The sequence below is a fragment of the Clupea harengus genome, chromosome 10 (genome assembly GCF_900700415.2).
Source record: "Clupea harengus chromosome 10, Ch_v2.0.2, whole genome shotgun sequence".
Taxonomy (NCBI): Eukaryota; Metazoa; Chordata; class Actinopteri; order Clupeiformes; family Clupeidae; genus Clupea; species Clupea harengus.
In genome coordinates this window covers 14639824-14666507 of record NC_045161.1, presented here as the reverse complement: position 1 = coordinate 14666507, position 26684 = coordinate 14639824, and the positions used below count along the sequence as shown (strand labels likewise).

At 42.7% G+C, this 26684-nt stretch overlaps 1 protein-coding gene across 4 annotated transcripts in view; it reads right to left on the bottom strand.

Annotated features, from left to right (window-relative positions):
- LOC105898242 (voltage-dependent R-type calcium channel subunit alpha-1E) overlaps positions 1-24748 on the bottom strand; it is a 130568-nt gene extending 105820 nt beyond the window's left edge. For 3 of the 4 annotated variants that reach the window (XM_031575501.2, XM_031575500.2, XM_031575502.2), the window contains exons 1-2: positions 24503-24748; positions 5883-6466 (exon numbers count right to left, since the gene is read on the bottom strand). In XM_031575501.2, the coding sequence (XP_031431361.1) occupies positions 5883-6433 (551 nt within the window). In that variant the 5' untranslated portion in view covers positions 6434-6466; positions 24503-24748. The remainder of the gene's footprint in view (positions 1-5882; positions 6467-24502) is intronic. The other variant, XM_042708868.1, reaches the window with a different exon arrangement.
- Positions 24749-26684: the final 1936 nt, after the last annotated feature.

The window sequence follows — 26684 nt, the reverse complement described above, 5'->3', positions numbered from 1 at the left end:
TGTGCCTGTGAATCAGTTATGAGTGGAGGCTGCAGCGGACCCAATGGGCTCACATGGACCCTCTCGGAAAAACTCTCCACTTGTTGAATGCTGCATTGTTGGGCAAAACTGTCTGCTTCCCAACAGGGCTTTCAAGCAAGGTGTCTCACTTTTGTGAAGCTTCCCTTCCACAGCACTGCCATTCTGAAACGTTTTTTTTTTTTAGAGAAGCCGTTCATAGAGTTGCACTTTAAAATCTCTGGCTGTGGGGACCATCACCCGAATATTTTGATAAACCCATTAGTCAGCTCATGTCCTGGTCTGCACTAAAGCATCTGAGAGTGACACATCACTCTGATTGCACTGAAGTGCCCCATCATTCAGACCCCAACCTTTTGTCTCTTCAACGCGATCAAACTCCCATCGCTTACAGACAGCAAGAGCATTCCTGTGTCCCACGCAGGTCTTGCTCCTGAGAAATCAGTAATCGAGTATTTCGAACGCTAGCTACTCTTCGCACTCAAGCTCTTTCTTGATCGTTTTAGGAGGCAAGCGGGCAAGGTGGTTTCCATGGAGACAGCGGCAACTTGGGTCACCTTAAGTGCTGCCGAGTCACGGCCCATAGGAGGACTGTTATACAACCTCATTTCTGCTCATACTTCCTCTCAACCCCACCGCCAGGCGACTGTCGTCAGAAATCTGCCCCTGCTACAAGGACTCACTCATGCCCAGTGATTCTGAACATGGGAGATAAACATAAGTTCTTTTATAATTTATCATGTTGTGAGTCCATGGGGGAGAATGGCTGCAAATGTCAGCATTTCTGCTCATACTTCCTCTCGACCCCACCGCCAGGTGACTGTCTTTTGAAATCTGCCCCTGCTACAAGGACTCACTCATGCCCAGTGATTCTGAACATGGGAGATAAACATAAGTTCTTTTATAATTTATCATGTTGTGAGTCCATGGGGGAGAATGGCTGCAAATGTCAGCATTTCTGCTCATACTTCCTCTCGACCCCACCGCCAGGTGACTGTCTTTTGAAATCTGCCCCTGCTACAAGGACTCACTCGTGCCCAGTGATGAGTGTTCTGAACATGGGAGATAAACATAAACTCATTTATCATTTATCATGTTGTGAGTCGATGGGGAGAATGGCTGCAAATGTCTTTGGGCCACAGCTAGTGAATGAAGTATCCTGGTGGCAATGACAGGGCCTTGCTGCATTCTGACTAAACTGCATTCTGACTAAACTGTCAGGCTGATACACCATTAAATGAGGAAACACCCACACAGTCACCAACACACACACACACACACACACACACACACACACACACACGCAGATATAGACACAGCGTACGCACACACGTACACACACACACAGATGATTTTAGTTATTCTAGCTGACGCCTGTCTGCCTGATAAGAAAGGGAGGCATGATTGCTTAAGAGTTAAGGGAAGACGAACACACACACAACAACAACACGCACACACACACTGACACCCCATATTCATGGATACAAACATTTGCACACATGTACACACCAATGCACACACACTTTCACCAACACACACACCTCCAAACGCCTGAACACAAACGTGCAAACAAACGTAAACACACACACAACATACACACACACAATCCACATAAACACGAGTCATCTGTTTTCAATCTGGGCCCCCCCACCACTGCTGTCACAAGCACAAGCAGACCACATCATGGATACAAACATTTGAACACACACTTTCACCAACACACACACCCCCATACGCATGAACACAAACGTGCAAACAAACGTAAACACACACACAACACACACACACACACACAATCCACATAAACACGAGTCATCTGTTTTCAATCTGGGCCCCCCCCCAACACTGCTGTCACAAGCACAAGCAGACCACATACACTCACACCCCCTCCCCCTTTGACAGCGACGCGCCCGTCACTTCATCATTTTTATGCGTACGCGCACACTTTCTCCACCGGCCAGGCTACAGCGTGTGGCCTGTCCCTCATCATTTATTAACCACCATACATTTACAGCCCCAGACTGCATTATGATTTACAGGCCAAGGCTGCACCCTACGCCCATCAACCACTCCCCCACACCCCCCACACCCCCACAAACGCAGCACTGCAGTGTATTAATTATCCAGCGCTGGGAGATTGATGGAGGCGCTGGTAGAGCAGCTGACGGAGGTCTCCTCACTGAGCTCGATGATGACGAAGACGCGAGCACACAGTGCGTTCAACAACAGGGGAACGGGGAAGGAAAGAGGTATAGAGGCGATCACCTAGTCAGGTGTTAAGTCAAGGTCAGGGAATTTTGAATATCTCGCAAAATAATTATTAAGACAGTTGTTCTGATCATTGAAATAAATAGCTGTAGTTGCTAAACGATGAAAGGCATGACATTAACTGAGTTGGGATCTTATCCAGAAAGACTTTGGTCTTCTGGGGATGAATTTCCTGTGTAGAATCCACTATGGATATGGTCTGCATGTCTGTATGTTTTTGTACATAGATAGATCTATTACATTTGTGCTCCTGAGACTGTATCTGTGTGAGTTCCCATATAGTCAGAATTTACATGTAACTAAAATATGAATTGAATGTACCAAGATGCTATGCTTGATTTGAGAGGGGCAATCAAAGTTTGGAAATACACACATACTCTTACAAATACAAATACACAGACAGCGTATACAGAAAGACCCCATCATTAATTTCATATTTTGTTATGTTGCTAAAATTGCTTCAAATATTTTTTTCCCCTCATCAATCTACACTCAATTTGCCATAATATCAATGTGATATTTCAGTTTTTTCCTTTTAAATAAGTTTTCAAAAATGTCTAAAATCCTGTTTTTGCTTTGTCATGATCTAGTATTGAGTGTAGATTGGTAAGGGGAGAAATAGAATGATGGAGTCTGAACCCCTTCTGAATAGACTGTATGTGCCAGCTCTGTGTGTTCTCTCACCTACACACACACACACACACACACACACACACACACACACACACACACACACACACACACACACACACACACACACACACACACACACACACACACACACACACACACACGTGCCCCCTTCTCTGAGGATCCGCTCACCACTCACCTTTCCTGCTGAAATGTCAAGTCAATCTGACAAGATTACGCCCATTATCCGTCATTTGTGTGTGCATGTGCATTTATAAATGTTTGCATGCCTGTGTGACTGAGCGTGTATGTATGTGTGTGTGTGTGTGTGTGTGTGTGTGTGTGTGTGTGTGTGTGTGTGTTCTTTTGCACTCTCTGGGAGAGTAATGGATAAATCTATTGTCGTAAATGGTGCCAGCTGACAAAAATCATCCTAAATGACAATGAAAGGTGTGGGGCCACGCCAATAACATAACCTGACTGAGCCGACAATCATCCTGCGTGGAATTGCTTCAATTAGCCAGATGTGCTGAGGAGACCTTCAATACTGTGCAAGGCAAACAACAGGATCTGTCTCTCTCTCTCTAGCACTGTTTGTTTCTCCTCTCACTGTGTGCCTGTGCTCTCAGTCTCAGATTTTAGTCAAGCAGGGGAGGTAAGAGAATAGAATCATCTCCAAATGTAAGATGACATTTGAGTAACTCTTGGTACTATCCTAAAGGTGAGTCAGAAGAACAGGGTCTTATCTCTGTGGGTATGAGACATGTCCTACGGTTACACACAGGGCATCTTGTTTGTTGTGGTTTAGTTGCACCCACATAACCACAAACGCATCAGCATCAGTCACAGGGATGAATAAAGTGATGCACATTCACATACCATTCACAGTCACTCAAAAGGCACACACACGCACACTCACACACACACACACGCATACACACACACACACACACACACACACACACACACACACACACACACACACACACACACATGCATACATGCACACACACAGCAGCCTGTAGCTTCTCTGCCCTGCCAGGGTGCACAGGACCCCATGGTCTATCAGTGGACCTCCCCACAGTCAGCTGTCTTAAATGCTAAACAGGACGCTACCAGTGTCCAATTAAGCCAAAGAGCATAAGGAGGTCTCCAATCCCTATCCATCACAACACACACACACACACACACACACACACACACACACACACACACACACACACACACACACACACACACACACACACACACACACACACACACTCACCCCCCAGACTATGAGCTCTAGTTCAATAACCTTAACTGGGGGAACAGCTTGATTTTTGTCACACAAAAAATATTTTATGTAAATGAATCCTATTCAAATTCTGCTCTTTTACATTTCATCCCATAACTGGAACTAGCTTAATTATTTTTCGATATTGAAACATAACAACTAGGTGTCTGTCTAGACCCATGTGAAGGCATTTTGTACAAACAACTCAAACCAACCTCAGAAATGCTCTTTATGCAGACATCTAAGGACCCCCTATTATTTTGATCACATACTGAGCAATTGTTCACCACGTAAAACTAATTAATGGTGGATTAAATGGACTTCTGTATGCTGTTATTTCAATTTACCAAAGAAGAAAATGATTTTGTATATCCATTCTGTTTTGTCTTTTTTAATAGCGCTTGAAGACAAATAAACTCCTACAAACTCCTCTTGCTCCGCCTGCAATGACTCACGTCCATTTAAAAAAAGCAGAGCAGCACACACAAATTACGGCACGAGTTCATATTAGAGCGCTTGATCAGTTTTGATGGAGCCTCACTGCCATGGAGCGGAGAGGGCACCTATATGATGGGACGTATACGAGCATCTGCTGTCTGCACTTAACTCAATTTCAAGGGCGGAAATAGCATTTGGTTTGCATGATTCAACTTTTAATAAACAGGTAAGTGTCTTCCGATATGGGTGCTGTGTGTCTGTTCTATGTGGCTGGTTCTTTACCTACCCTATGTTCCCTTCCTGTTACCGAGGTTAACCCCTCCTCTCCACATCTCCCTATCCTGTATCATTTCTGTGAAGCTAGATCTGGAAAACCTTAACCCACATGGCCTGTTCATGAGAAGGAGAAGTTAGGTGAATGGGAGCTGAGGTTGGACGTCCTCTAACGTTACACCATGTGGTGCCACATCTGAACGAGACGGGGAAATTATGGGATGTTGTGTGGTGCACAGGTAGGTGGAAAGGTTTGCTAAAGGCACCGGACTGTTTAAGTGCTGGAGGTGAGTCAGAGGTTGATGTTGAGGTGTTGAAGTTTCAAAATCACTGGCCTTTTCTGCTACCATATGCCTAACAGCTCTCAATATGTCAACGATGAAAAGGGCTGTCAGCATGAAATCAGCATGAAACTTAGTTTCACACTAAACTTCTTAGTGTGTGATCAGCAGTTTCACAGAGGTACTGTTTTTGTGCATACCTGTGCATTAGAGCTGGTAGTAATACCTGAGAATGCTCCATGCAGGATTTGTAACTGCATTGCTGCCAGTGTTGTGGATTGACACACCAGCCACTGCTCGGACTAGTCTATCACACAGCCATCTACACGTCTGAGCAGGTCAGAAAGCTGCGCTCTAAACCACACTCGGCCGGTCATGTGTGTGTGTGTGTGTGTGTGGTGCTTATATGTGAGAGTATGTGTGTGTGTGTGTGTCTCTGGACCATGTGTGTGAGTGTGTGAGTGTGTGTATGTGTGTGTGGTGGGTCATATGTGAGAGTATGTGTGCGTGTCTCTGGGCCATGTGTGTGTGTGTGTCTGTGTGTGTGTGTGTGTCTCTGGACCATGTGTGTGAGTGTGTGTATGTGCGTGTGCATGTGTGTGTGTGTGTGTGTGGGTTGGTCATATGTGAGAGTATGTGTGTGTGCCTCTGGGCCATGTGTGTGTGTGTGTGTTTGTCTGTTGCCATGTGCTACTCACTCCCACTCCTTACGCCGGGCCTGCGGGGTGCTCTGAATCTTGTGTGCTTGGTGCGCCTTAATGATGTCCCGCTGCTCGATCAGGCCCCCCCGCCTCCGCTTAATGACGTTGGGGCTGATGGGCATGGTGGGGTCCAGGCAAGGCGGCGCGGATCCGCCCACGCCCTCCAGGGCAGCCACCGCCACCAGCTCCAGGGAGGTGGGCAGCGTGGCACCCCGTGGGATGTAGAGCGTCTCACGGCTGCTGCTGCGCGACAACAGGCTCTCCGCCAGGCTGGGGGGCTCCAGCAGCGAGCCAGAGCGGGACGACGACAGACCCATCACCAGCCCCATCCCCATCCCTGAGCCCGCCAGTCCGAAGCCGCTGCGGTGCTTGTGCCAGGTCTCGGAGTCCTCGGGCGGCAGGACGTAGCAGCGAGGTGCCGGGACTCCGCCGACGCCCGGGCATGCGCCCGCCCGGACAGCAGCCAGAGGTGGAGGGGGGATGTTTCCATGGCGATGGTCAGATAGGGTGGCCTGCGCGCTGACCGAACCCGCGCCGAGTTCCAGCATCCTGCGGGAGGGAGGCTGCCTCTCAGCATAATGCTGCAAAGATAGAAGAGTATTAGCTCCGAGCCGCTACAGGCAATTCATAACATCTCCTGTAAGCACTGCATAATCATCGTATAAACATTACCATAAGCAATACATTAGGGGCACACAACCTTACACAACCGTACACTTTTTTCAGTGCCATTATATATTAATGCTGACAGTTTTATGAAAGAATTTTGATGTATAGTCCATACATAATAATCTAATGTCAAGTTTATAAAGGCGTTATAAACATGCATTTGACAGATATTACCATAGCAAGATATTACCAGAAACTGGGGAATCAAATAGAAGGAGTGTAAGATATTTGTGCATTATGATATATCATGAAATAAAAGAGCAGAGTGAAGTAGTGGAAAGGAAAACTTGATTTAAAAAGGTTGTCACATTTTACTTTAAACGTCATCAGTATTAATAAAATGTGTTTTTCTCTGACATTGGGTTTTTTTTGTTGATGAATCGTCCAGTTAAATAGAACGATTCTGAGCTATAACATCAATTGTTTGAACAGAACCAATTGGAGGTCTGCATTATCTGGTCATGTTCACACGGACCCCTGACAGTCACAGGCAGCTTTCAAGGCTTCCATTCAGCCACGATCCAGACAGCCCATTAGACAGACTCTTAAAAGCGGGGCATGAGGCCAGGCTGATTGCACTGCTGTAATCATGTCCCTAAATCAGCTGCTTTACTGCTATATAGGCTTGCAACGGCAGGGATAAAATCAAACTGTGGAATCCTGTAGAAGATATTCTACTATGAAGGTCTTTCCAACACTCCAGATGCAATCTGGATAGGATGTTAATGAATCAGACGCTGTTAAAAAGAGAGACGACCAGTGAATGATTATAGATAGATTCTCAATCATGATTAATTCTTGTGGAGTCCATTAGAGGAGTTTCATACTAAATTGTTGCTCTATTTCCTTGCAATCTAAAGGCAAACATATGATTAGCAAACCCCAGAAGCACGGAGCATGCTGTAGGTCATCCAGACTCCGCAAAGCCGGCTGATATAGATGTGGAAAGCATTACACAGTAATGACCTGGTCAGCCTTCTCAGACTACATGCTCATATACTCGTACTTGAACTCATAAACATTCTACAATACCACGCATCGATATCAATTCGTCGCAACATAAACTCAACGCTGCGGTCAGGAGATGTTTTTTTCTGCCTTATCAGATTTGCCCACCGGAAACAGTTGGGTAGGAGAAACTGATAGAACTGATAGAATAGGCAAATTATGCAGCACTCATATCAGTATTCGATATCGCTAAGTACACAAATGTAAGGACTCAAGTATAGACATATGGTCTTTTACTGAACCACCTTGTGAAGGGTCAGCATTAACTGATTCTACAGACTGCTTGTCACGATGACTACTCTCTGTTCCTCTTCTTCTGCAACAGCTCTTACATTTCTGTGTGCCAAACTAGCACACTTGGAAATCAATGGAAAAATAAGAGCTGGCCACAGGAAACTAGTTTCTCATTGCAGTGTGCACTCGATATGTTAAACATCAAGTTCAGTGTGTGCATAAGATAAAGGGAATTTCCGGTGAAAATTCCTGTCACGACTTGGGATCTCTGTCACGAGTTGGGACCTCCGGGCCTCTAGAGGCCGCCAAATAGAGAGGCTTTTGGTGTGGTTATGTCTGTACATGTGCTTCCTGTGTTTGTTATACCTGTACATGTGCTTTGGTTGACTTCCTGTGTCTGTTTCCCTTCCATTGTTTCCACCTGTCTGCTTGTTAGTTAATTGGTCACATGACCAATTAAGAGTTGTATTTATACCCGGTTGTTTTTGGTGTTCTTTTCGGTGACTTACTCGTTTGTGTTCTGGTCAGTACTGGCTTCTAGCTTTCATGTTTCTTGTTTCAGGTGTCGAGTCTCTCAGGGCTCTGTAGTCTCTCAAGTCTCAAGTTTGCTAGTTCCAGTTTTATTGTCTAAGTCATAGTCTTTGTTAATCTCTTGTTTTTCCTAGTCTTGTTAGAATCAACTTCTCTGTTTTTGCTCTCTGTTTTTGACTCTTCTGAGCGTTTTAATTATTCCTTTTTGTGTTTTTGGATTTTCCCTGTTATGGAGAAGTGATTAAAAAGACAACAATTCCTGCAAGCATCTAGCACTTGGGTCCTACTTCCTGCATTAGCTCAGTGAGCTTCTCTCTGGACCAGAGAACCAGTGACCAGGGTTCGCTTCCCGAGCCCGGCCCTGACAATTCCATATAATCACAACATATGAATATTGCAACATACATTTATTAATCAACAGGAACATATCTGTTACAGCAGGGAAATAGCTTCATCGGACTGAATTTCTCCCTCCATCTTTATTCCCCTTGAGTCAGGTAAGAATACTGTTAAATTGACTTCGACATAGACCTCAGCTTGGATAGATGGATAGATATGATAGAACGCGATTTTCTAACCGCAACGTTCGCGATTAAAAAACGTGGTCTAAAAAAAAAAAAAAAAATGTTTTTTTATTTATTTTTAAGATGGTAAATTTTGCACACAGTGTTTAAAAACTGCATGCCTAGTGTTTATACTTAAAATTACTTTTTTTAAATTACTTAAATGCACAGTGGCAAAGCCACCTATTTGTTCTTGTTTCTGTAATGAGCAGTTAAATAAAAATGTAAAATGTGGGAAAGAATATTTTACACTAAATGTATCTAATATTGTGTTGGTCATATTTAAATCATTCATTACGTTTTGTTGGGAAAAAAGAGGATACAAAAAAAAAAATCGCATATGCAATCGCAATATTTTGGTAAAAAATCGCAATTAGATTATTTTCCCAAATCGTTCAGCCCTAGGTTATATCTGGCTTAGTCCCGAGGGCCTGAGCACCTTCACCTACCATAGCCTAACAATGTAGTGTGTAAACTCAACTCACCCTTGAAAGAATACATCATTCTTTATAATAACGTTTCAAGGTAATTGCAAAAGGTATGACAGTAAAAAAAAGAGGCAATAACAAAGGTGTTCCTTTTATCTTACGGACATTTGCCTCACATAGAATGATTTGCATTCATTGTCCAAAGGAAGAAAATACACAAAGGACATGTGCACGAGCACAGCCCCTTGGTGGTGACAACACACTGTAATGGACATGTGGATTTAATACACTACTCAAAGTAGGTCAAAGCATTATGAAATGTGTTCAATTCAGGGTGAATCAACAGCACAGAACCACAGAAGATGTGTCAACAGCACAACAGAAACTTAAGTTCGGGTTTTGATGAAAAGGTCAACTCAATTAAATAGAAAGCCAAAAGCACCTAGGAGCCATTCATTGCACAAGAGAGCTATGTCAGGTCATGCTCCCCTGGTCTCTTTAACTACTACCAGAGCGGGGCGTCCCTCTCTACCTTTAAGAAGCTTTTGAAAACCCAACTCTTCAGAGAGCACTTCCCGTCCTAACTGGCACTTCGACTTATATTTCTTATGTAAAGTAGTATTTATTGTTACACCATGTGACGGGGCACCTGTGTGACCCGTCACTGCGGCCTGTGGGCTGCTGCCTTCGGTGGACAGGGTGCAGGTGTCTTGGGTGTGTTGCATGTTTTATGTACGTGAGTTTGTCTGTTTAGTGAACATGGCGCGATTAAGCGCGAGTTTTAAAATGCTGTATAACTTCCGGGTAAGCCGATGTATTTATAATTATATTTAGGCTGATGTATTATGTGTCTTATGCCGGCACCAAGCCACTGTTTTACTACTGTGAAGTAGTTTGTTTCCCAGCTATTTGGGTACCTTGTGTTTAAGTATGGCTGCTGATAGCCACAGGTGTTGGTGCCTGACTATGACACACCTGCAAGCAATAATTGGCATGAGCCAATTGCAGGCTAGTGTCAAGGGTACTTAAACCTGCCTTTTTCTTTGTTTCAGGAGAGCTGCCGTTTCAGAAAGTCTTTGGAGCTCTCACCATGGACTAGTTAATGTGGTCCTTTTAATTGACTAGTCGGCTGCTTGTAGTGTTTATTTGTATTGAGGCTAGGATGCCTGATTATTTGTCCATGTTGCAACATTATTTTTGTATTTAGTAATGTCCTTGTTTTACTGCCTTATGGGCCTTATTTGAGGAAATAAAAACCTCATCATTCTAACATCTTCTACCTCCCGAGTCCTCCATGAGTTTCCATCTAGCTCTAACCGCGACAGCTATCTCGACCTTTCACACACCAGGTTCTATTGCTCGTAGCTTGACTATTCTCTCCCTTGTACGTCGCTTTGGACAAAAGCGTCTGCTAAATGACTAAATGTACCCTGTGCTTATAGATTTTGATGGAGATAATTTCCAAACACTGTTAATGACTTAAGAATATAATAATCAAGTGCCTTGTATTATTAATTACCTTATATGAATCATGTACTTATGTAAGCAGGAACATGGCTTTTCTGTGTTTCTGCGTGTGTGTAACTTAGAATATTAGGTGCCACTTAGTCTGCACATGTACAAGAGCATGTTTAGACCAGAAGTGATAAGAAGGTTCGAACTGTGCTTCTTCCGACCTTGCAAAACTTCCATCCTTGCCTCGGATATCAGAAATCCACCACGTGGTTATCTCGCTGAACGCTCAACTTCTGTCTATATAAACCTTGTGCGATGTGTTTATCAGGGCTTCACTTTCATACTTGTTTTGTGAGTGAGCCCAATTGCAATTGTTGTTTGTCTAATAAATATACTTATATGCAGCTCCGGAGTCCTGAGGTAAATAGGGTGAATTTTCACCTATCAGATTTTCACCCTCTACAGGCCCTCCACTCTCAAAGGTGTCTTCTCCATTGGCCTCAAGCCTTCAGTGATCAATAGCATCTGCATCATCTCAGAGATAAATGACAAGCAAGTTCAATTAGGCTATCAAAACAGGCCAGTGGAGACCCCCCAAACTACAAACTGCGCTGACAACAGCGATTAGATCGACTTTAATTTTGGTCTCTGATTCATGCGGCTCGGTTTGAAAAGAAAAACTCCAAGTAGAAGTAGAAGGCCCTTGTCAACTAGTGTGAGATGACATGTTCGGAGTAAGTGGGGGAAGAACATATGTTTTTTTCGAGGCTGCTTTGGTTGAGGGGGGGAGTATTTGTTTTTCATTGAGGCACCTCATTTGCAGGGCCGAGGCACAAATTAATTTCACTGCTAATGGGCGGAAAGGCACACAGGAGCTGCAGCCGACGCCACATAAATTTGCCAGGAGATCGAGCAAATAAAAAACGAATGAGACGGGGGGGGGGGGGGAAGAAAAACCTATACACAAGAAACACATTAGTCCCCATGCAACGGGAGAGCTGCCATCCATCATGCAAATCCAGGATGGAGCTGGCATTGCATCTCATTAGATTACAGAGCTGGAATTAGGGCAGTTGGCTTCAACAGTTTGTTTATGTCTCCTGTATTTGCCATGGCCCAGATCCCAGAGTGCCTCGTGGACTTGATCAGAGACAGAGTGAGGGCCCCACAACGGCACTACAGGGGAAAGACTGCCGATACTAATGGATATTGAAAAAAACTTTCAAGGTGTAAACAGCTAAGTGGAATAGCACATTGGGAAAACAAGCTCTGGCAGCAGTCTCGGGACTTTGTTTCTCACAGGGGCTTCTGCACTTGCTTTAAATATCACAAGACAGACGGCAGAATCTCTTATCTCTGTTGTGCTCTTGCAAACAACTGACAGTGAACATTAACATGAAAGACGAATGTCTAAGGAGGGCTTCTTGCCTGTTCTTTCTCTCGAGCCCATAGTTGTTCCACGGCGGAGCAATTACCTCTGTCACATCGTGGCTTCTAACCACGTCAGAGTAAAACAAACACAGAGCACATGCTAGAAACAGGTATTAAACAGTTTACAACGCACTCGGTGCGTCTCTTCGTCAGACCACACAGACGAAACATTAAAACATCATTCAGGATAGGTGGGAAAAAAAACGTCAGTAAACTTAAACACACGCCGGAAAATTTGTACCCCAAGATACTGGGAGGCTGTCATCCTGTGGGCTCCTCTCCTTCTTACACAAGCCTAACATTTCTTCCCCTTCTACTCTTGCATAAGACACAATTACCCACAGGCCCTTGGGGAAGCGCATCTCTCTCTCTGTCTCTCTCTCCTAACGCAGATGAAGCCAGGCGTCACACACCCTTTCCCCTGCGCTCAGTGTGAGGTAATGACGGGCCTTCGCTCCGTGATGCCGACGGTGGATTGCATCGGAAGGGGATTAATTGTGACTGCATAGTAATGAGGGCCAAGCTTCCAGCAGAGATGGCAGACGTACACCTGTCATTGCCAAGTCCCCTTCGAGAGCCCTAATTAGGGCACTTTAGCCATGGCGGTCCCTGGGCTGAAACAGTCATGTGGATTAAATAGAGTTGGAAGGGGGGGGGTTTAAGAAAAGAAAAGAAATATCAAGTACTATAAAAATGTATTTGCCACAAACAATAACCTGTTGAGGTCTCTCGGGCAAAGTGGCCTGTGCTAAAAGGCATTGCATCCATTGATCAGGGGAGAGGAATGAATCCATTTGCAAAATTGCATTTCACAGTAGCCATGGGAGAGGCTATAAAAAATGGCTGAGATTGAAATTACTGTTAAAAGCCACATAGAACTTGGACATATGGTGACAAGGTACAGTCGGTTTTTGTAAGACATATCAAAGAAGGACGGAGAACAAAATCCACCTGTCTGAAGGTGAATGTGTAGTTTGAAGGTGAATGTATAGTTTGAAGGTGAATGTATAGTTTGAAGGTGAATGTATAGTTTGGACAAAAAATCTTTTCCTGTCTTTGCACTAATCCTGTCTTTGCACAAACTAAAATTTAATTTAGAATGTATTTCTAAATTAGAGGCTTCAGAGGCAATGGTTCTCAGAATCTATATTCACAGAGGAAGAATAAAGGACAACAATTATTTTATTTAATGAAGGAGCTTTGAGTACAAAGATAACAAGACCAACAAACACATGCTGAGATTAGATATAAAGTGTATCACATCTACCAGACAAATAAACCTTCCATTTCAAACCAACTGAACCAAGTCTCCTGTTTGGTAAACCACAGCAAAAAGACAGCATCCTGTACTGAGTGGTGGTGGTTTGTAATGAGGCACTAAAGGCCACCTGGAGAGCACAGAGCTTATCTAACTGATCATGGTAAGTGCTCATTTTCTTGGTTCCACAAACACTGGTAATGATGAGATGTCATGTGAGCGATGTCGTTATGACATTAAATGCTTAGGCCAAGGAATGTGGATTCATACTCCAGCACACAGCTTTAAACTAATATGTCCACACCCCGTTTTTTTTGTGAAAGCTACTCTGTAACATGTTTACTGGAAGCATTACTGTATGCATTTTAGGGATGGGCATAATTAATCGACGATCGATTAATTGATCATTAAGAATTTCCTCGATGAAATAATTTTTTCATCGATTAAAACTAATGCATGTTCTGTTGCGTAGTGTGCGTGTAATTTATTTATTTTAGGGCTGTCAAAGTTAACACGTTATTCTATGAGATTATTGTGGCCGAGATTAATGCAATAAAATATTTGAACGCAGTTAACGCAACTTTGTTTACTTCCGGTGCGCGTTGACCCATGGCACGAAACTGCCGCGTGTCTGCAGTCAATTTAGATAGAAGAGACCGAGACGGTAGTTGAAGATGGAGAGAGCTGAGGGATTGTTGGGCGGAAAGTTTCTGTTTAAGAGGCAAAATGACAGAACAATCGACAAAACTAAAGTTGTATGTAGCATTTGCCAAGCTGAATGTAGCTATTACAGAAGCAGCTCATCTTTAAGTTATCACCTTAATGCAAAGCACCCGACAGAAAGCAGTCCCAGGTTAGATGGTCGCCAACCCACACTCCACGACTTCTCTAGGAAATGAACTAGACCAGTCCGTGAAAAGGTTACCAACGCTGTAACAGTTTTGGTTGCCGGTGACTGTCGGCCCATCAACATAGTTGAAGACGGTGGGCTGACTGAGGTGATTCGAATTGCTTCAGGGGACAATTCTTACGATTTACCGTCGAGGGGCACCATTGTGTCTCGCATATATTCCTTGTATGACGGCGAGAGAGCACGAAAAAAATACAATTAAACAACAGTGTCTAAAATACACGCTGTCTGAAGTGATTACTCGTCTGTCTGAAGATTTAGTCTCGAGAAGAAAACAAACTTTTAATCACGATAAATCTAGATGAATGAATTTCAAAATGTGAGATTAATTAGTTAGAGAGAAAAAAAAAGTTGTGTTTATGAGCACCGGCTTCTAGCTGTCGGCTCCTCTGCTTAAGAGTACAGCAGCGCATATTTTCAAGTGTAACCATTGAACGGATCCCGTTTAACTGCCACAAGAGTTGTCCATCTTGTAAGTTTAACTGCCACAAGAGTTGTTCATCTTGTAACAAAAGATCTCAATGAGGAAACACGCTGTGTTTTTTTCTATTTTCACTGCATTTTAATATAGCCTATAAATAGTGAATTTTAATATAAAAATATTAATGATTAATCGAAAATCGATCGTTAATTCTCCCGACGATCGATTAAGACAATTTAATCGAATGCCCATCCCTAATGCATTTTATAAACGGTAAAGACTGACATCCCCATTTTTGTTGTTTAAGTGTTTAAATATACTGTTCAGTTGTTTTGTACATCATGACCGACTGTCATATTACACCCACTACATATAATTATAATTTTGACTCACTACATGTCATAAGAACGATCAGTCATTACACTGGACTTTCACACTGTTGCTTTAAACCTATAATCTTTCACAATCGTACCACTTATGTCGTCAACGAAGGAATGAAAGAAAGAAAGCACACTTGCTATGACACCCAGGCCGCAGCTTTCGGCTCAGTCGCAGTACCTAATTGCAGTGACGTGGCCAGGGGAGATGTCAGCCATTATTCCACTCAGCGGACCAAATGGCTCACACCTGCATAAACCTGAGAGCGGTGAGGCGCATAGCAAGGCTCTTCTCCTTATCTGCCTCGCCTTGTTTACGTTTCACCCTGGCATCTGTTCTAGCCACCTATGCTGTTTACCCAAGCGTGGCGAGAGAGAGGGCTGGAGAGAGAGCAAGAGAGAGAGACAGAGAGAGAGGGATAGATACAGAGAATGGAAGAGAGCGAGAGAGAGCACACACATACACCTATGTGACTCATAATCCATTAGACCTCTGAACCTTTGCTTGTCTTCACTAGCAAGTGAAGAAGGCAAAGTCTGTTGGCTCCCAGACATTTAACTGACCGTTTTCCCCAGCCCTCTTTTGTGCAAGCTTCATTATCGCAAGGACTCAGGGGGTGGGCTGACCCCAAACTAGCCAGGTCCAGATGTCTTAGCCTTTTTGAGCAAAGGAAAATGAGAGTGTTTAAGGAATGGGAACGGACTAAAGTAAGGGAAAAAAACACATGATTCCGACTAGAGTGAAAAAGACTTTCTGACACCAAGTTCGATCTCATTCTCTGACCTAAATTATGGGTCTAAATTATAAACTGCAAATGGCCCCAGACTGAGATGTACAGAAAGAAGGAGGGCTGCTTCTTAAGATTGCTGCAGAAAACATTAGACCTGAGCTGCCAGGTGCCTGGGCATGTTCCAGTGGTCCAAAGTTGGCAGTGCCAGCTAGCCGGACCCGCTGCGCCATAGTACATCAGAGCATCTTTATTACACCTTAAACTACAGATGTTTATCTCGGCAAAGTGCATAAGGATGAGTTTGTCTGCTCCCTAGGAAGCATGCATTGGGAGTAAACCAGAAACAGGCCTGTGGTTAGTTTACAGAAAAACAGCTAGAAGCAGAGGCAGTGGTAATGACGAGAAGGGACACATCTGCGTGTAATGACCATCGACCATCACTTTCTCCTCCTTCGCCACGCTTTCTGCATTTGGCATCATTATTCCCGCTGTTTATGAAACCCGGCCGCCGACCTGTCATCCTGGCCCAAACAGACTGACAGGCACTCAGCCCCATTAAAAAACACTGAAAGGCTGGAAACTGTGAATCGAATCAATAGAGGTGGAGCCCAGTAATCATGTGCTTTATGGCCCTCATAGGAATTTATCTCAGACGGTTGTTCAGGTGGCTGATTAATGGAGACGAGAGAGAGAGATGGGGAACTGGATGTATAGCCCTGTCCACACACCTGCTCGCCAGGACAGACTGTTAAATGAAACTTTTCTTCTCCATCCTCTTTCCTCAGTTTTGCTGCCAAGTACTTGTACTGGTATTTGGCAAAAGGGATTATAATTGTTTTAGTGAAAGAAGCATCAATGACCGATGTCTCAATCTTCCTCCCGCATGCCTCTCTGACGACATCCTTTTGTCTTTGTTCTTGACTATATATGCCTTTCGTTGTCGACACTTCTCAACTTCGCAAATCCGTGTCTTTTTCTCCCTCTCTGTATTTCTCTCCACGCGTCCCGTCACTTTTATCTGTCTTGACTCTCATCTTTTCATCCTTTCTCTACTTCTCTCTCCCTCCCCCTTTCTCCATCTCGCTCTGCTCTGCTGGTTCTCCTCCCTTACGGGCGAGAAGCTGCCAGGCAAACACCCAGACAGCAGGTGACAGGAGCAGACCTGAGACCGATCGTCTCCACAGTCACCCACTATCAGGCAAAGACAAAAATTATGAACGCAAGTACACTGGGAAACAGATCGTTTTGTTACAGTATTTCCTCATGTGAGTTTTACAAAGAAACAACATTGGTCACCAACCATCTGGTGACGATATGATATAACACTTTGCCAATTTCTATGTAAACTATGTTACAAAATACACACAGTGCAAATGTTATATTGGGCATGTTCTCTGGGCAGCACTGACAAACCACACTGCCAAGAGATGATGTTGCACCACAACTGTTAATTTGTCATTGTTAAATATCAATTAGTAAAGCTAACTACCCCTTAGATTTACTCTGCAGGCTTTTAACATCTGTGTTGTCAAACAGTTTTGCCAAAATGTTTGCCCAGTGTTTCACAAAGCTTTGCAATGAAAGTGCGGAAAGGCAAGACTTGCTAAGTGGCTACTGCTCATGTGCTCTTGACAAATAAAAAAACATGTTGAGGAGAAGCACATCTTCATGAATATAAGAGAGTCCATCTATTAACAATTGTTGACCTCATAGTAAATCACTACACTGTGTAATATTACATAACAACAGTACTGAGTAGGATTTGTTATATAGTGTAGCTCTAAAGGTCAAAGTGATGGTTTCATTTAGGAGGAAATATAATATCCATGCAACCTTGTGCCAATATCAAGTGTTCTTTCACATTCAGCCCAGAGAACAGGGCTGCCAGTGCTTGACCATGAACTGTTTGCACTTGATGGGGTACTTTCTCATGGACACTGATAACATAGTGTATATTGACAGGGCTGTTCTTAGTTCCAAAGCTTCCATGGCAGCCAACTGGGTAAAAAAACTATCCCAAGATAAGCACAGATAATGAGAACAGATGTCAAATATATAGGCCTGTTCACAGCACCTCATCATTGCTGTCACACCATTGTTTAGATACATTTTAGTCATCCTCTAAACCAACTCTTCCTCCCGGTTACAGCCCTCCTCCTTCATTATCCCCGAAGGCCGTGTGCTGCTCCGCTCCGCTCTGCTCCCACCTTGTTTGGTCTGTTAATCGGTGGAATGATGAGAGGAAAAGCAAAACCCAGCTCAGTCCCATGGCAGCGGATTTCTCACAAAATGGTTCAGAAGAGCACAGGGGCGAAGCAAACGAGAAGAAATAACAACAAACCTTCAAAGTCGCTGACACACAGCAGCCTGAGAAACATCACAGAGTAAAAAACAGTGACCGGAGAAAAAAAAAAAGGGATTTTCCCTTAATTGGAGACTTGATGCAGGGCTATTATTACAAACTCACTCACCATACATATACAACAGACATGCAAGGGAAGAAATCTGGGCTTAAAGTGAAAGCCGCCATTTATTGATGTCTTCATGCAATGAGATAACAATGAATTCATGTCTCCTATTCTTTGTTTTGTGTGGCACGAGTCAACAGGAATCCATCTAGCACCCTGCTGATGTGAAAAACTGGGATTCTAAAACAGAATGGCAATTTCTTTGGCACTGAGGGGTTATTTTGTCGCACTCCTTGACATGCTTTCTATCTAGCACATTTTGGCTTCCTCGCCTGCCTTTGTACTGATGATGTCTCATGACACACATACATACACACACACACACACACACACACACACACACACTACACACAAACACACATACAAACACACACACAGGCCTGCCATTCTACTGTTGACTTTGAATTATCATGTAAATCTCAAGGCATGACATGAATGGCTACAGACCTCACGTCTGAAACCTTTTTACCATTGATGTCAGTTATTTCCGTAGGCAGCAGCACACCCTTGCCATTGTGTGTTAAGAAAGATGTCTGGTTTTGTGAATGGATTATACATTCGTCATTTAGATAAAGCTTGACTCAAAGCCTGTGTCTACAAACTTTACGTTATTCATTAAGTGTTCAGGCAATCAATTCTGGAGCTGCATTTGATGAATGTTAAATTACAATAACCTGTGGGTGGTTTGACAATATGGAAAGGTATAACTTAATTTGTGATATGTCGTTCCTTCCTTTATTAACACCTCAGTTCCCCTCAGGCCATGGTATACAACATCTACAGTACACTGAATACAATTTATAGCATGTGGTATATAAATGTCAATCACTTATACAATCCACCTCATATTGGCCAAATCATTGCCCTCAACATCTAGGATCCAACATATTTACCAGCAAATACCTATAGAACAAAACCATACAGTACACAGCCTGACAGCCAATCAACAGCTGGGTGCCTAGCTCCAACTCAATGAAACTCAGTGGCTGTGACTATTGCGTTAGCGCGTGGCTGCTCTCAAACAACCCTGAACAAATCTTATTACAGGCTCCAGGAAGCTCTCGCACTGAGCCCTTGACACAATTTAACACCAACTAAAGCAGCAAGCCCACCTTCTGCTCACAGGACGGAATCACATGCTGGCCACATTTGTCGGGTCTTGCCGTGAGCAGAGCCTCTAAATAAGGTCTGGGCTCCAGGACGTGCAACCAGGTTATGTGGCTAAGTGTTCCTTCATTCCTCTGGAGGCTTGTTTGGATCTTATGGATAGAAGTATAAACATACGGTGCGTCTCCTTCAAGAGGGGCCAAATGGTATATCTCAGCCTACTATGCCTGTGGTTCCCACATCAACCATCAATAAAGAATTTTTTCTTTACCTCATTTGGGAAATATGATTATGTTCACATGTTTCGTACGGGATGGCAAAAAGGAGTAAGAACATTAGGCTAACTCTAGTCCCCATGGCACACATTTCAGGTGCGCTTCAGAAATTACCACACAGAACAAAATTTGCCAACCTAGATTTGAATGCCTTTCACTGTGAGACCAAAAAGCTTTCACGCTAACCAGTCCTGTCAGGGCTTATTGCTTTTGGCAAGTTACGAAAGGAACAGCAGAGGAAGGCTCAGCTGTACGCAACAGAATTTTTCGTTTCAAGAAACAGACGGGTGCTTGCCGGGAAAACGTCTGCATAGATTTGTAAAAGTGTCTCTCTCTTCAGATATGTATGCAAGATGGGTAAATGCTGCCAAAATGTGTTCCGTTGTAAACTAAGAGAGCGAGAAAGTCTCATGCTTGAGAACAATGATCACTGGCTGAAAAACTTCTGCGAAGCTTATCATAAACTGCTTCAGGGGACATTTTGTAACCATCCCTTCCATGTGATTGTTAGAGCTTTAGGTAGCAAACAAAGCAAGTAAAGCCAACCAAAGCACTTACTTGTGCCAACGTTTTGTTGTAGCCATCATATGTGACAGAATGACTACCCACAAATATTGTTGCTCTGGCCTCTACAGGAACAAACACTCAACATAGGTTGCGTGACGGTTCTCTTTGAAATCCAGCTGTTTCATTGTTGTCATACAGAGTATAGTTTCCCCTTAGGAGAAATTCCAAACCCTTGGAAATCCCTCCTATCGCCTGGCTGGTGCGCGCAAGTGTGTCATAAGAGTGACAAACCCACCTAGCTCAGAATGAGAAGACTGTAGTTCTAAATGGGCAACTAAAGAGCTCTGGCCACCAGCTTTGCAAGTAATGCACCCTGTGTGTGGTTTGAAAGTAAGTTTACCACCACACAGCCCAAACTATCCCCGGTGTGGAGAGTGCACAGGTTTTCAGCCTTTCAATCTGCCGCTAATCAAGATATCCCAAGCATCCCTGAGGAGGGCTCTCTTGGCAATCAATCCGTTCCTTGGATTAGTCGATTAAAAGCTAAGTTGTGGGGAAAATTACCGTGCACACCCAGACACAGAAGCACACAAGCATACACACACACACACACACACACACACAAAGACTGACCCTGACACCACCTTAGGTTAACAGTCTCAGTGTTGATTAATAGTGCTGGACACTTCAAAATGGGAATGACTGGGACAGAAATTCAAAGTGTGATGCCACGGTGAAATGGTGTCTGGTAAACAGCCACATCAACAGATAAACAAAAGGGCCGTACGCAAATGTGGACTGACAGGGGACATTCAACTAGGTTATGGCTCTACAACACACACAATCAACATCACACACACACACACACACACACACACACACACACACAAAACCAACATCCATGACTCAGCAAGGTGATAATCAATTGTCAGGTTTGAGGATACCGTTACTGTGCAAGCCATGATGACCAGGGGCAGTAATGAAAAAATCCTAGCCATCATTACGGCCTATAGGCACAGCACTAATTTGCACTTCCTAGGATTTCTAATTAACACCCCCATAAATAGAATCATGCTTTCCGACTTAAGTAGTAAACATCTTGACTTTATCTTTAAGTGACTGAAAACTCCACAGGTCTGAGCAAGTACTGACAAATGTTACATTACAGAGAAAAGATTGCCATACAATAGATTCCCATTTTTATTGCAATCTCTCCTGCAGAATAGAGCGGATAAAGAGGTATGACTACAGGGAATAAGGAACAAAACAGTAAGAATTATTAGGAACACTGTGTCAGGCAAAAGGTGAGGAAATGATACGTTCTCTCTCTCTCTCTCTCTCTCTCTCTCTGTCTCTCTCTCTCTCCCTCCATCTCACCTAAATCTTCCTATTATCTTCTGCATCATCAAAATGCCTTATGTGTTTTCCTGTCCTTCTAAAAGCACTTCAAGTAAACATTTCAATAATGTGGACAGCTGCTTTCAGTGAAAATTGATATCACAAGGACACATGTTGGCCAAGACATTGCCGCTTTCAAAATGGATTGAAACTGATTATCAACAGCCACAGAGCAAGCAGAGCAATACATTTAGTGCACTATGCATCTCTTTGGGGGCTCAACAGGTAGCTATTGTTAAGATTAATAAAGGAACTTCATGAAATGCTCATACTCCACTGAGAACCACATCCCAAAGTAAAGACAACATTTATGATTTTAACATACTTCAATATCGCAGTGCACATTTGTTGACACAATCCTTGGAGTTTGGAGATCATTACAATCCCATAAAATTAGATCTAATCTACTGGTGGTGGTGAATGTGAATGAATTCTTTATGCATTAAGACAATCTCAAATGTATTCCACATCTCAGTGAATAGCACATAACTAATGAATGAAAGAGTATGAGAGAGAGAGAGAGGGAGGAAAGTATTTGCTTTTTAATTATGCCCTCATCAGTGACTTTCCAGACTTAATTCAGCTTAATAATGTCTTACTAGCTCTAACACATTATGGTTCCACTTCTTTAATACCCTTTTTTTTCCAACCAGTGAAAAAATAGCCTTTTTCAGACATAATGAGTCAAAGAAGAGTCCTTTCATACCCGAGTACTTCATTATCTGGTGTGTCCAAATACATAATTATGAGAGCCTAGCTTTACATGGGTGAAGCTGTGCTACTGCAGTTCACGCTTCAGAGCAGGGCTCCTAGAGAGAGAAAAAAGAGCACACCCACGACTCCAAAACCAAGCACCAAAGGACCAAACACACATTCCTGAATGACCTGTGTGCTATTCACAATTTCTGAACTGTGTTTCAGGAGTACACATTGAATATAGAGAACTCCACCTGCATGATTCATATTCCTCTGTCTCATCTCTGTGGACAAGTGGCTGAGCGATTCAGATAGCCTGTCTCTCAGAGAAACTGCCAGCTCTACACAACTGAATCAGTCATCCAAGAAAAACAGCAATGTTAAAACTTGAGTCATCACTCATGATGACTAAACAATGGCTTCAAGGTGAGGTTCTATTACTGCTGTAAAGCAAAACCTTTGAAATATCAACTTGACTCTACACATTATTATACAAGTTGCAGTTCACAATTCTGGCAAAAGGTTGTTGATATTTGAGCTCAACAGCAAATCAAATGACACACTCCCTTCGGTGCTCAAAAAGCAATATGTTGATTGGCCAGAATTATTTATAGCTCGGTCCATGAGCTTAGTTTGACAAAGACTGTATTGTATTGGAATCACTGACTCTGCCTTTAATTTACACAAATTACATTTGAGAAAAGAACTGAATAATATTGCTCTGGACATTTCATCGTATTACATCTCAACATGGTTCATAATTCTGGCTACTCTAAAATTACAGCTACTCTAAGATCTTTAGTTGGACTATACTGTGTATGTAGGCTACTTCATTTTAAAAATACTGATTATAAGACAGCATGATACAATGTTATCATGATAATCGGTTCAGACTATGATTCTACTGTGATCTTTAAGGACTGCCAGTATTCCGAGTATCGTGATGTGTTGGCACTTATTCAGTCTTTTCGGATTCCTAGGACTTTTAAAAACACTTACAAATTTTAAAAGAAATCGTGCCGTCTTCCCAATAAGATAGAAGCACAATATAAAAAACTGATCATCAAATTAAGGAAGATGGATGGCTGACATTCCAACAGGACAATGCTAAATTGTATCTCCCAACCCTAGATATTATTACGGAACAATAATTCTGAATCCTGTATCTGTAACTGTCACCAAAATGACGATTTTTTTTTATGTCAAGCTATTGTGATAAATAAGCATACCAATTAAACATAAATTATTAATTATTCCCAAATTCTAATGGTTGCCTTTGTGGCAACTAATCTGGAGGGTGCGACAAATCAAGAGTTCAATGAACAAGATTGGTTATTTATGCTGAAAACTGAGGATGGTGGGGGATCGACATCGGAACTGAATTATCTAGTAAATGGCAAAGATTGGGACAGACTTTTGAGAGATAGGGAAAGCTGGAGAGATAGAGACCTAGTCTGTCGACAAACTCTGTCAAGCCGTTTAAAACCCCGAAATACAACCAGTTCAACTCCACCCTTATAACCAGGGCATAATAACTAGGTTTACATAGAAATTAAGATTACAGACTGGATTGAAATGAATGTCTGTTTTTGATGGAAGGGTGAAGGATCTCTCTAACGTTGCGTCAATATATAACTACCCGTCAATCTTACACTGCGTCCACACTCACACCACATGTCAACTAAACAATTTATGTTCCATACTTAGTTTATCGTATCCTGAATCGCTTGCCTTTCACGCCCTCACAACTGTGGCGAGCCATACTTCTGTAGGGGTAAAGCAAACAGGTTTCACCTGCTCCACTTCCCAACCTATGCAATATACAATGACCAGTACCCAGGTTCTGATCTAAAGAAATGACTTCCAGAAGTTCGTCTTTTTAATGAGATGGTGATCCGGCTATTGGCGAAGAAATGCTAATTTGTCGAGACCTGTCAAACACAGAACCCACCCAGAAATGGGCAACTTAGGCTACACCGTTCAGGCAGACTGTCCACGTCAAAACAAAATACCAAAATCACCATTCAAGACTAAACTGAACGAGGTGCTAAAATGCTATTGGCAGCTACAAAAGCAGGAAAGTGTGCAGCTTCTGAATGAGACCAACGCCTCTAACTTCAAAATGTTTCTCGGTCGAAGTAAAAGGTTACCTAAAAGTGCTGAGTGTCCTCCCATGTTGAGGCTTATCTCCGCTCAAGATACGACGGTCCTACTTGATGCGTGGTTCCATTTTTCTCTGTGGTTTTCATCAAGTGCTTGCAGTGGTCTGTGAGAAGTGTAGAGATGCAGAAACACAGAAAGCTGGCTCCCAGCATCAAACGGAATCAGACAGGTTACCACTCACAGTCGAGGGGAGTCGCCAATCACTGTCTCGGCAATTAACACATCATAAATAATTCACTCTTCTCACGACTATGGTAGTGTCTGTAATTTTACAGTTTCATGAGATATCGAACATTTCTAATAAATCATTTATTTGTGGTTTGAACCCAACCGAGCCCGAGAATGATTGCAGTTATCCACACACAGTCGTTTGGACGTAAGAATTCGCTATTTTTCAGATGCCTTGAGGATAATCCAGTCAAACCAGTGTGGAAGTCTACCATTGTCTTGATATGGGAGCCTATACATCAACTCCAACGCAATGTAACAAACTTCATTAAAAAAAACACGAGGGAAGAAAACATAATTTTCATGCTGGCAATCAGAACACTCTGAAAAGAATTTGTAATGTTCACAGAAAAATGTAATTATCACCGTGTGATATTATTACAAAAGACTGATCAGCTTCACAGTGACATTCACAGTGACATTCAAGACATTGATTGAGAGGCTTCATCAAAGGCGCTATCGATGTAGAAACCTGTTGTTGCATGAGTGAGCGCAACTATGTCATGACCCGATGACTGGTAGAGTCGCGGTTAGCATGTAGCCCAATTGTCAGATTCGTGTGGAGCACTAACTGGAAGAGAGGGAGGAGACTGCGTGTAGGAACGAAGGTACCTATTATGTTATTTTAAAAAAAGGGTTCCGTTCATGCCATCTCCATTTTTAATGCGGGAACATGAAGTACCATGATAAATCTCCTCTGTATTTGTGTTCATGTTTGGTATTTTCAGTGTTGCTTGTGGGTAGTTTTGCTTTTGAAACAATCTGTTTCTGTAACTCTTTTACACGCTACATTTACATGCTGTGCATTTACATTTACATACTAAAGGTAAATTCATGTGGTCTTATGTAGTTGAGATTTGCGGGAGCACCTAATTTTCAACCGTCAATCACAACTCAGGCACACAAGCTAAACCACAAACATGATGTTGTAACCATGTGTATTCTCCATTATATATTTAATGAAGGATTTATGATTTTCATTGTAGCCTATATGTTTACACACAAGCAGAAGCTTCTAAATTTCACTTCCTAAGAGGAGACTCCAAGACTTCATGAGTGTGTGACATGGGACATGGATTGTACCTTGTGCATGGCTGTGTTTATGTGATTATAAAAAGCTGGCATATCATTTTAAAGTTGTAAGCACCTTCAGTTGTCAATACCACTGTCATGGATAGATTATATCAACATCACCAGCTGACGGGGTATTATATATATATATATATATGTATATATATATATATATTATGCAATAATGTATAAACTGCCTAATCAAGCTTTTGTTTTAAAACATTATTCAACTACTTAGAATCACATGTAACAATATATTATGACTGATACATCCTCAGCAGTTGTGTCCATTAGGATATTAAGTAAGGGATGCACCAAACCTCTTCTATGAGATGTACCAGGCTACCATGTCTACAGAATGAGTGAATGCAAATGCAAATGGTAATGTGCTGTGCTGGTGTCTCTGCTGGTGTCTCTGCAGGTCACTGAGAGGGTGAGACACCCAGCAGAAAGCCCAAAGGTTAACAGCTGATAGCGGTCATGACGCCCCTGTGTAGATAGAGAACATGACACTGCGTGAGGGTTTCTGTCTTTGCCAGATGTACAACTGGGAAGCCCTTTGTCGTGAGGTGAGGTGCAGAGTGAAACATTGCCAAGACAGACCAAATTAGACTCACATCTGTTGTCTTTATTTCAATGTACTGAATATGTTTTGAATCATGGTTTGTCAAGCGATGTGATTCAACATAACGATAGGATTGAAAGGTTCACCAAACGTTGCAAGAAGTGTAAACGCAAGCTGTATCTGTGTGAGGTTAGTCCTGATTTCTCATTGGATGTTGTAGCCAACCCATATTTTTCCATGCCTATGACTGATTCAGGTTAACGTGTTGCAGGCCACCTTTAAAAAGAATAACCCAATATGTTGTA